Raw genomic sequence first — 12,570 nt, forward strand, 5'->3', positions numbered from 1 at the left:
AGTGAGAACCTGTGGCTCTTCTTACATGGAGATTTCCTAGGAAGGAGAACAGTGGCCTCCATGATCCATGTCTGGGAGGCTGGTGCAGCCTGAAATGTTGGTTGTCAACAGGTTCTGTAGCTGACAGACTCCTTGGATGGAGCTTATGACTGTTATTGACAAGGGCGGCCATATTAATATATATAACTATATCAGCCAGTGATATTTTTTGTGGAAATGTTAGAAATGTATTTTGCCCATTTTGAGCTGTTTGGTTCTTATTCTCTCTGTAACAGACAGAGATAAACAATTGGATGGAAAATTTACGTGTTTTGTTTAGTCCCATAATAATTCCACACAGGCATAATCTCCTAAGAGAAAACTGTCAGTTTCTATTCGGGTTTATTAACCGTTCAGATTGGCGGACTGCTCTGGACTTGTTCAGTAATAAAAGAATCTGCACAAATACCCATTGCCTAATAATCGTGCGCACTGTAGAGGGATTGTCAGTTCTTTTTCTGTGTTTTTTATTTTCACGGGGGATGTTTTCCTAAAGATTTGTTCATGAATTAGGTCCTGAAGGGAAGTGGTTTGAAGACCTGACGGAGCGAGCCATGAATGTAACAGTGAACGCCCTCAACTCTACCACTGCGCTGGTTACGTGGACGTCATCTCCGGAGAGCAGCAAAGAATTCATTGTGTCTGTAAAATCCCAAACTTGCCAGAAGCAGAAGGAGACACAGCAACTGGAGAAGCGGTACTGTGAAGAGGTGACGTGCTCCATCGTAGACCCCATGTATACAGTGCTGTGCTTACTCTGCACAGGGGCCAGCTACGGGAGGGTGACCCAAGTATCAGTATTACATCTAGATTACACAGGAGCCCACCAGGGCAGGGTGGTTCTGGGATCATCAGTCCTGGAGACAGAAGCCCACAATGGATGAGGGTTGTGTGGGTATCTGCAGCCTTGGGGTCATATAGTAAACATTAACTGACATCTCAGAAACACATTAACATCTGTAATCCCCACACATGGGGATGGGGGGCTAATAGGGCCCATAGCTACCGGAGACTAAAGTGCCGCTCATAAGAGAGCTATCACTTACCCATATGGGGGGGAGGGATCAGACCAGTGCATGCATGCCAGATTGGAAGGCCTGGGATTAAGATGACCAACATTTGGAGGTTCATTCAGGAATCCGCAAGCCTAAAGTCAGAGGTCAACCACCGAGGAGGGTTGTGCAGGTATCATCAAGCCTGAAGTCCCAATTCCGTTATGGTGTGTGAGAAAAAGTGATTCTGAGGCCAGGTTTCCTCAGCGGAGGAAGGTCACATGTGGATTGCCAGGTTCGAGATCCTGAATCCACCATGGAGGAAAGTTGTGAGGGTATCGGCAGGCCAGAGGTCAGGAGACCGCCATGGTGGAGGGTTGTGCGAATGTGGTTAGGCCTTAAGTCAATAGCCAATCACCAGGGTCATACATAGAAATCATGGGGCCACAGAGCAAAAGCTAAATGGGAATTATCATCCCCACACCGCTCACCCAAAAAAATGTATTATTTGGCGGGGTCACAGAAGAGTATATCCCACAATTGTGTACTGTTTACAAAGCAATTTGTCCCCCATTGAAGCCCTTTAGTATGCCCACACATGATGTTAACAAATGAAAACCCCAAACCCAGTAAGATACCCCCATAGTTAATCCCTCCACAGTATCTTAAACGTTCACAGTATGAGGATCCTACAGTACCCCCGCAAAGTATGATAATAGTAATAAATAATCTTTATTTTTATATAGTGCTAACATATTCTGCAGCGCTTTACAATTTGCACACATTATCATCGCTATCCCCGATGGGGCTCACAATCTAGAATCCCTATCAGTATGTTTTTGGAATGTGGGAGGAAACCGGAGTACAAAGAGGAAACCCACACAAACATGGGGAGAACATACAAACTCCTTGCAGATGTTGTCCTTGGTGGGATTTGAACCCAGGACTCCAGCGCTGCAAGGCTGCTGTGCTAACCACTGAGCCATCGTGTATACTCTACACAGTATGATGGCCCCATAGTCCCCCACACACAATATGCTGACTCCCACGTGGCCCTCTACATAGTATATCGCCCTTCATATAGTATAGTGTCCACCACACAACCTCTCCACAGTGTATAATCGCCTGAAAACATAGTGGGCTCTGTTAGACTTTAAAACGGTACAATGGCCCCACACAACCCTGTAAACAGGATAATAGACCCACACAGCCCTCCAAACAGTTGTATTTACCCCCACATATACAGCCATCCAAACAGTATAGTTGGCTTCCACGTAGCCCTCCAAACAGTATAATTGTTCCTCACATAGCCCTCCAAACAGTAATAGAATGGCTCCTACATCGTCCTCCACATAATATGATGGCTTTCCAAATAGTATGATGGCCCTCCACAAAGACCTGCAAATAACATAATGGCCCCCCTAAGTAGCAGGATGGCAGCAACATAGAACTCAGAATAGTATGATGGCCCCACAAATAGCCCTTCAATAAGGGTGATGACCCCACAAATAGACCTCCAAATAATATGATGGCCCCCACAAATTACTCATTGATTACAAAAAGGTACTCCTCTCCCCGTTCCCCTGCTGCTCCGGTCTCTGCAGCACATGGTCTACAATGCTCGGCACAGTTGTCGTGCCAGCTGCGCTAAGATGTCAGATGCCCAAGGAGCAGACAGCTGACAGCTCCCTCTTCCATCATAGCTTTCAACTGTACCTCTAGGATTATTTCCTCATCTTCTCCCTCTTGTATTGTTTCTTTATTTCAACTCTCCTGTATTATTTTTTTGTCTCCTCCATCTTGTACTATTTCCTCTTCTTCTCCCTCTTATACTATTTCCTCTTCTCCTCCCTCTTGTGCTTTTTCCTCTTCTCCTCCCTCTTTTACTATTTCCTCTTCTCCTACCTCTTGTACTTTTTCCTCTTCCTCTCGCTCTTGTATTATTTCCTCATCTCCTCCCTCTTTTACGATTTCTGTTGTGAACAGGTAATTCAGAACCACAATGGACATTGAAGTTCAGAGCACACAAAGTGACCTGACAATTACCAAAAACAAAGGACGAGCTCTGAGACGTGGAAACTCTGCTGACCGCAATCCCTAATCCTAACACACCACACTAGAGGTAGCCGTGGATTGCGCCTAACGCTCCCTATGCAACTCGGCACAGCCTGAGAAACTAACTAGCCCTGAAGATAGAAAAATAAGCCTACCTTGCCTCAGAGAAATTCCCCAAAGGAAAAGGCAGCCCCCCACATATAATGACTGTGAGTAAGATGAAAATACAAACACAGAGATGAAATAGATTTAGCAAAGTGAGGCCCGACTTACTGAATAGACCGAGGATAGGAAAGATAGCTTTGCGGTCAACACAAAAACCTACAAACAACCACGTAGAGGGGCAAAAAGACCCTCCGCACCGACTAACGGTACGGAGGTGCTCCCTCTGCGTCTCAGAGCTTCCAGCAAGCAAGAAAAACCAATATAGCAAGCTGGACAGAAAAAATAGCAAACAAAAATAACACAAGCAAAACTTAGCTTATGCATGACATTGGTATTGTCGACTACCCCCTTATTAAGTGCCTTCCCAAGGGATCACCGACCCCTTTTCCTTCCCAACCTCCGAATAACGACATGAGTCTCAAGTTGGATATAATTGGCCACAGCGGCCTTTATTATTACAAACAAAACATATAACCATAAACAGCTGGGAAGGGGTCCTTGAAGCTAAAATCTGGTGTCACCCGTAGTATGAACAAGTGGACAAGAGACCAACCGTAGATTACTCTCAGCCGTTACCCCACAGGCTCGAGAGCACCAAAATACCCCGAAGGGTTACCATTGTCCACTTCCAACTTAGGAATCTGGCCCACCATTACCAAGATTCCCCCAGATCACCAGACCCGCAACCAAAACTTAAACCAACTGGAGAGTCTGTATCCCGACGGACCCCCCAGGCCAATTTAGCACCAACTCCAAGGACCCCTCCCCCCGCCACCATGAGGATACTTGACCCCCTCAAGTAACCGAAACCCCACCAACCTTAACCGCTATGGCCCGCTCAATTCCCGACTGCAACCCCAGAGCCCACAAATCCATGCCTACCGCGTTTAGATGAACCCCGTCTTCCAAAAGAAATTGGTCACCACCACGCTCCAACTCAAAATGGCGCACGGCCATACCTCCGTTTCGCACAACAAAACCCGACACGGCCCGGTTCACCTTAATCCGGGCTCTATTTATCTTGTCCACCGACCTGGCGTGCCTCCAAGATGTATGAGGAACAATCTTGGACCACACGATCGACATCTCCCGAAACGAAACCCATAAGCGGAGCATGTCGTGTTTAATGTCCCGTATTAACTCTCGACAAAGACGAATTACCAGGTCATTTCCCCCAACGTGCAGAACCAAAATGTCAGGAGGCCTATCCAGACGAATGCCATTGTGTACCTCCTCCAGGACTCTGTTCCAACTTAAACCCCGAAACCCCAACCACCTGATGACGGCCACGTCCCTGGAAAACCCGAGCTGTCTTCCATCCTGTCTGACGTCGGCCCGTCTCGCGCCCCAGTACACATATGAGTGGCCGACGATCCACACCAACAGCGAGGATGGACCTGAAAAACATAAACAACTTAGACAAAAGCCCACACACCCAAAATATCAACCGTTCCCAGATGCTCAAGGCCTCACATAACTCCGATAGCGGCCGGATTCCCACCGCCCAATCCTTTGCACCACCTCTGGAGCCAATCCGTTTCGCGCCGCCTCGGTGGCAGCCCCAATCCGGAAAGAATGGGAGGCGAACCTGGCCGCATCTACCCCGATGGCCTTTAAACACTGCCGAAAAACCGCTACAAACTGATATTTGGACAGGAAAGACCCATCCTCGTGACATAACAACGGCCCGTCGCCACGCGGACGCAACCTATCAAAAGCCTGCCAGCAACGAATAGGACACATCACAGAACCAGGAACAGCGCCCAAAACAACTTTTTTACCCCGCCCCATCTGATCTGTCTTAGACTTCCGAATCCAAAACTGCATTGACCCCTCGGAAACAAAAAAGTCCACCGCCCACAGGCCCCCTTGACGAACCGTAGTGGGCGACACCAATTCCCCAATCCTCAATGCTCCATAAAAAGCCAACGAAAAAGCTAAGTGAAACAGCGCAACCTCAAAACTGGAAACGCATACGTCACTCAAACGTGCCCCCAACCGCTCCAACATTTCAAAGGACACCGGGCGCCTACAATCTCCTCGGCTGCCTGATCTTCTCAGCCCCTTCGCAGCCTGCTTTACCAGAAAGGACTTTGTCACGTCCTGAAAACCCCGAAGCCTGAAACCAAAGGCTAAAGCCGCAATCGTCCTATCCACCTTCGCTGCCGACCATCCCTGATCCGCCCCATGTCTCAACCACAGCAACAATGCCCCCACCTGATCAAAACCCGTACTCCCGACACCGCAAGCCGCCAGCCAACTCTCCCAACTGTTCCATACCGCCTGATAAACCGACCACGTACTCGGGGCTAAGGACGCTTGGATTAAAGGCTCTGCAGCCCGGACACCACGTTCCAGAGTTCCGCCGGGCATTCCAGGCCCGTCTCCTCGGCATCCGGCGCCAGCGACCGGAAACGCTCCCACTGGAAACGAGACAAAGAATCGGCAATGCAATTATTAACACCAGGCACATGCGAAGCTGTGAAATAAGCATTCAGGTGTAAACAGGACAAAACCAACTGCCGAAGCACTCTGATCACCGGGGGAGACGCCGTCGTCAAACTGTTAATGGCGCACACCACAGCCATATTATCACAGTTAAAGCGCACCCTTTTGTTCCGAAATTCATCGCCCCAAATCTGCACCGCCACCAAAATCGGAAAAATTTCCAACAACGTAATGTTCCGCACCAAACCTGTTTCAACCCAGGCTTCTGGCCACCTGGCCGCGCACCAACGGCCCCCAAAAAAGGCCCCAAAACCAATACCGCCTGAAGCGTCAGTGAACAAGTCTAAATCAGCATTGCCCACTGCCTCCTCCATCATCAATGAACGCCCGTTGTAACAAGACAAAAAACGGTCCCAAACCTCCAAGTCAGCCTTGTGCTCAGCTGACAAACGCACAAAATGATGCGGGGCAGTGACCCCGGCCGTAGCACTGGCCAATCTACGTGAAAAAATTCTCCCCATGGGAATAATTCGACACGCAAAATTCAACTTCCCCAAAAGCGACTGCACCTCACGCAGTGGCAATTTTTTCACACGCCTAGCTCGCGCCACCTCGTCCCTCAATCCCAACACCTTGTCCACCGGCAACCTAAACTCCCACTTCTCAGAATCGATGACAATGCCCAAAAAAGACAAGCTCGTACACGGGCCCTCAGTCTTGCCCGGTGCCAACGGGACCCCGAAGCGCTCCGCTACCCAAACAACTGTCCTTAACAGGACCTCACAACATTGAGACTGCTCAGGGCCTATACACAGGAAGTCATCCAAATAATTAATTACCGAGTCTAAACCGGACACATCCCGCACCGCCCACTCCAGAAAGGAACTGAAAGCCTCAAAATAAGCACACGACAGTGAACAGCCCATCGGCAAACATCGATCAACGTAGAACGCACCATCCCAATAACAGCCTAACAACCTCATGCTATCAGTATGAACGGGCAACAAACGAAAGGCCGACTCAATATCAGTTTTGGCCAACAATGCTCCCTTCCCGCAAATGCGCACCCACCTGGCTGCCTCATCAAACGAAGTATAAGCCACCGAACAGAGCTCCGGATCAATCCCATCGTTAACCGACCTCCCCTTCGGGTATGACAAATGCTGAATGAGCCGGAACTTATTCGGCTCTTTCTTGGGCACAACGCCCAGGGGTGACACAACCAAATCATCCAAAGGGGGAGTAAGAAACGGACCAGACATCCTACCCAACGCCACCTCTTTGCCTAACTTTTCAGACACCACCGAAGCGTGCAACCCGGCCGATTTCAGGTTCTTCAGCGTCGGCGGTATCGCAAAACCCGGAGCCGGTATAGAAAAACCAACATCAAACCCAGCCCGAAGCAACTCTGCCCCCTCCCTATCGGGATACCTATTTAGATAGGGGGCCATCGCGTCCAACTTCACCGGAGTCGCCCTCTTTGGGATTACCCTCTGGCCTCCCTTTCTTCTTAAAACATTTGGAGGCTCCGTGGGAGGCGCCATTGCAGTGCGAGCACAAGTGCTTGAACTTGCAAGTCGCCCCGAACTTACATTGGCCCTCGTTGAACTGCCAACATACGCCATGCTTCTGGCTTCCGGATTGACCCGCCTGACCCCCGGCTCCCGCAGAGGAGCCCTGTCCAAAGCCTTGGCCGGAAGATCCGGCCCCCCCTTGAAAGGATTGACCGAACTTCGTCGGCGCCATTACACGTAACCACAAACCGATGTCCTTCTGATCCCATCTGATCACTGGACGAACCGCCTTCCGCTGCCGGAACTGCTCATCGTATCGTAACCATGCTTGACCACCATAAACCCTATGCGCCTCCCCTATGGAATCCATATAACAAAACAAGGCTGAGCAATTCTCGGGAGCCTTTTCGCCAATAACACTTGCCAAAATCGCAAATGCCTGAAGCCAGTTCACGAACGTCTGAGGAATAAGTCGCCAACGCCGCTTCTCCTCATCCTCCTTCTTACTATCCTCTTTCTTATTCTTGTCCAAGTTAAATTTCTCCAGTGGTAACAGTGAAAATATCTCCACGTACTCATCTTTCCAAATCTTCTCGCGCACTTCCTTCTTCAAATGCGCCCCCAACGGCCCTTCAAAGCACACATACACCTCACCACATGCCTTATCATCCAGCCGAATACCCCCTTCCTTCTCCTTTTCCGTCTGTACTGACACCGAGACCGGCTCGGCCGACCTACCCTGGTCACCCGAACTGCTACCCGACAACGTTAACCCTGATTCGGCCGATCCAACCCAAGCTGACAAAGGGGACGGTCCTGACCTTCCGCTGCTCAACCGTGACAACAACTCCCGTACCCCCGACAACAACTCGCCCACCCCTTCCCGCATCGTATCCGCGCATACCGTGACTCCATCGCCGCGCTCCACACACCCCCCAACCCGATCAACCGAAGTCATAATCGGCGTTGACCACGCCGGGGACAAACAAAACATAGAGTGGTTCTCACCAGGCTGGAGGGGCGCAGCAGTCCCCCCAGCCGCCGACGTCGTCGCCGTCCCGCCGTCTCTTGCCTGCGAAGCCGTCTGTGCGTCCACCCGGACGTGGACCTCGCTCCTCACCGATCCAGCTGCTCCGCCACCCGCAGAGGGGACCGTGCCGACTCCATCACTCTGGGAGGCCGCCAGGAATCTGTCGGGCCCCGACCCGGACCCGCTGACCACAGCGCCGCCATCTACCGCCGTCCCCTGGAGTGGTGCAGGCCCGATCGCAGCTGCATGGGGGGAATGGCGTACCCCGACTGAGCCTGGCAGCCCCGCCGAGTCTGGGGCGCCGCCTGCTGCTGGAATGCTCCCCCGCCGTCTCGTGTTGCCGCCGGAACCAGGCCGCCCGGGACGGGCATAACCGCCGCGGCCCGCTGTGCTCACACCACGTCCTGCAGCCGCTCTGGGGTGCATGGGCCCACCCCCCCGGGTAGATGAGGGAGAGGGGCCAACTGCCGCCGCATGCCCCAATGCGGCAGGTGGATTCCTCCCGGACCGCGGCCTCCTGGGGCGCCTGCAAGCAGGCACGCGGCCCGGAGGGTCCGGTGACGGGCTCCTGCGCCGCCGCTGGGGCGCCGGGGCAGCATCCGGTGATAACCGCTGAGGGGGGCGCACACGCCTAGAGCGCCGCTCACTGGGCCCAGCCGCCAATGGGTCGGGGGAAACAGCTCCGCTGCCGCTAGGGCCTCCCAGAATGCCCGCTAGTTGCGCCTCCAGCCAGCCGGGCGGCTGTGACGCCGCCGCCGCCCGCAGTTGGGACAGTACCCGGTCGATGTCGGACATGTTCACCGCAGGTACCAGCGTTCGTGCCTGCTCCAGATTCCGTAGAGCGGGAAGTGACCGCTCCACCCCCCGCTCCCATCAACCCCTTCGCCAACCACTACCCCTCACCCTGGAACGAACGACACGCCCCCACCCCTTGTCCCCTGCTCCAAACCCCCTGTCATGGCGGATTCCACTTACGCCGCCCGGGGGGGGAGGGGCGGGCGGTTCGCTCCAGCCTGTCTGGAGAGATAGGCCACAGGAACGATCCAGGAGGAAGCAAGACCAATATTAGAACATTGACTGGAGGCCAGGATCAAAGCACCAGGTGGAGTTAAATAGAGCAGCACCTAACGACTTAACCTCATCACCTGAGGAAGGAAACTCAGAAGCCGCAGTACCACTCTCATCCACCAAAGGAAGCTCATAGACAGAACCAGGAGAAGTACCACTCTCGACCACAGGAGGGAGCTTGGCCACAGAATTCACAACAGATTTCCTTGTCTCCTCCCTCTTTCATTATATCTTTGTCTATTCCCTCTTGTACTATTTCCTCTTCTCCTCTCTCTTGTATGATTTCCTCTTTGCCTCCCTCTTCTATTATTTCCTCTTCTCTCTCTTTTATTATTTCCTCTTCCTCTCCCTCTTGTATTATTCCTCTGTCTACTTTCTCTTGTACTATTTCCTCTGCTCCTCTCTCTTGTACTATTTCCTCTTCTCCTCCCTCTTGTAATATTTCCTCTTCTCCTCCCTCTTGTACTATTTCCTCTTCTCCTCCCTCTTGTACTATTTCCTCTTCTCCTCCCTCTTGTACTATTTCCTCTTCTCCTCCCTCTTGTACTATTTCCTCTTCTCCTCCCTCTTGTACTATTTCCTCTTCTCCTCCCTCTTGTACTATTTCCTCTTCTCCTCCCTCTTGTACTATTTCCTCTTCTCCTCCCTCTTATACTATTTCCTCTTCTCCTCCCTCTTTTACTATTTCCTCTTCTCCTCCCTCTTGTACTATTTCCTCTTCTCCTCCCTCTTGTAATATTTCCTCTTCTCCTCCCTCTTGTACTATTTCCTCTTCTCCTCCCTCTTATACTATTTCCTTTTCTCCTCCCTCTTTTACTATTTCCTCTTTTCCTCTCTCTTGTATTATTTCCTCTTCTCCTCCTTCTTGTATTATTTCCTGTTCTCCTCTCTCTTGTACTATTTCCTATTCTCCTCCTTCTTCTTCTCTTTCTTATTATCCTCCTTCTTGTACTATTTCCTCTTCTCCTCCCTCTTGTACTATTTCCTCTTCTCCTTTTTATTGTATTATTTCCTCATCGCCTCCCTCTTGTGCTATGTCCCCTACTCCTCCTTCCTGCCTTATTTCCTCTGCTCCTCCCTCTTGTACTATTTCATCTTGAAAAAAAGGAGATTGAGTTCCAGCTCCTAAAACAATCTGTTTATTGAATCCAAGCATAAAATCCAAATGTCCATAGTGTACAGACTCCCACCGGTAAGTGCCTGAGGTGACAGAGACTAAACGGCAACGCGTTTCGATCAGAATGATCTTTATCAGAGCTCTGTACACCGGTGGGAGTCTGTACACCATGGACATTTGGATTTTATGCTTGGATTCAATAAACAGATTGTTTTAGGAGCTGGAACTCAATCTCCTTTTTTTCCTGATGAACATTACGTTTGCCTGCAGTGGAGTTCCGTGCACCTGCGGTGATTACTGGTGAGCTGGCTATATATCTTTTTCTCTATAATATTTCCTCTTCTCCTCTCTCTTGTATTATTTCCTCATCACCTCCCTCTTGTATTATTTCTTCTTCTCCTCCCTCTTGTACTATTTCCTCTTCCTCTGCCTCTTGTATTATTCCTCTGTCTACTTTCTCTTGTACCGTTTCCTCTTCTCCTCCCTCTTGTACTATTTCCTCTTCTCTTTCTTTCTTTTATTATTTCCTCATCGCCTCCTTCTTGTACTATTTCCTATTCTTCTCCTTCTTGTACTCTTTCTTCTTGCTCTCCCTCTGGTATTATTCCCTATTACCTCTTCTCCTCCCTCTTGACTATTTCCTCTTCTCCTCCCTCTTGTACTATTTCATCTTCTCTTCTTTCTTGTATTTTTCCTCATTGTCTCCTTCTTGTATTATTTCCTATTCTCCTGCTTCTTGTACTATTTCCTCTTCCTCTCCCTCTTGTATTATTTCCTATTCTCCACCTTCTTGTACTATTTCTTCTTCCTCTCCCTCTTGTATTATTTCCTCTTCTACTCTCTCTTCTATTACTTCCTCTTCTCCTCACTCTTGTACTATTTGCTCTTTGCCTCCCTTTTGTACTATTTCCTCTCTTCCCTCTTGTACTATTTCATCTCTTCCTCTTTCTTGTATTATTTCCTCATTGCCTCCTTCTTGCATTATTTCCTGTTCTCCTGCATCTTGTACTATTTCCTCTCCCTCTTGTATTATTTCCTATTCTCCACCTTCTTGTACTATTTCTTCTTCCTCTCCCTCTTGTATTATTTCCTCTTCTCCTGTATCTTTTATTATTTCCTCTTCTCCTCCTTCTTGTACTATTTCCTCTTCTTCTCCCGCTTGTACTATTTCATCTTCTTCTCCCTCTTGTATTATTTCCTCTTCTCCTCCCTCTTTTACTATTTCCTTTTCTACTCCCTCTTGTGCTATTTCCTATTCTCCATCTTCTTGTACTATTTCTTCTTCCTCTCCCTCTTGTATTATTTCCCCTTCTACTCTCTCTTCTATTATTTCCTCTTCTCCTCACTCTTGTACTATTTGCTCTTTGCCTCCCTTTTGTACTATTTCCTCTCCTCCCTCTTGTACTATTTCATCTCTTCCTCTTTCTTGTATTATTTCCTCATTGCCTCCTTCTTGCATTATTTCCTGTTCTCCTGCATCTTGTACTATTTCCTCTCCCTCTTGTATTATTTCCTATTCTCCACCTTCTTGTACTATTTCTTCTTCCTCTCCCTCTTGTATTATTTCCTCTTCTCCTGTATCTTCTATTATTTCCTCTTCTCCTCCTTCTTGTACTATTTCCTCTTCTTCTCCCTCTTGTACTATTTCCTCTTCTTCTCCCTCTTGTATTATTTCCTCTTCCCCTCCCTCTTTTACTATTTCCTTTTCTACTCCCTCTTGTGCTATTTCCTATTCTCCTCCTTCTTGTACTATTTCCTATTCCTCTCCCTCTTGTACTATTTCCTCTTCCTCTCCCTCTTGTACTATTTCCTATTCTTCTCCTTCTTGTATTATTTCCTCTTCCTCTCCCTCTTGTACTATTTCCTCTTCCTCTCCCTCTTGTACTATTTCCTCTTCTCCTCCTTCTTGTACTATTTCCTATGCTCCTCCTTCTTGTACTATTTCCTATTCTCCTCCTTCTTGTACTATTTCCTCTTCTCATCCTTCCTGTACTATTTCCTCTTCTCCTCCTTCCTGTATTATTTCCTCTTCCTCTCCCTCTTGTACTATTTCCTATGCTCCTCCTTCTTGTACTGTTTACTCTTCTTCTCCTCCCTCTTGTACTATTTCCTCGTCCTCTCCCTCTTGTACTATTTCCTCAT

The 12,570-nt window shown here is 49.2% G+C and overlaps 1 protein-coding gene across 3 annotated transcripts in view; it reads left to right on the plus strand.

The window, feature by feature from the left end:
• Positions 1 to 12,570, plus strand: part of PTPRO (protein tyrosine phosphatase receptor type O) — a 484,495-nt gene that overhangs the window by 221,207 nt on the left and 250,718 nt on the right. For all 3 annotated transcript variants that reach the window (XM_069762736.1, XM_069762737.1, XM_069762738.1), the window contains exon 7: positions 553 to 749. In XM_069762736.1, coding sequence (XP_069618837.1) covers positions 553 to 749 — 197 coding nt within the window. The remainder of the gene's footprint in view (positions 1 to 552; positions 750 to 12,570) is intronic.

This window comes from Ranitomeya imitator, chromosome 4, assembly GCF_032444005.1.
Source record: "Ranitomeya imitator isolate aRanImi1 chromosome 4, aRanImi1.pri, whole genome shotgun sequence".
Taxonomy (NCBI): Eukaryota; Metazoa; Chordata; class Amphibia; order Anura; family Dendrobatidae; genus Ranitomeya; species Ranitomeya imitator.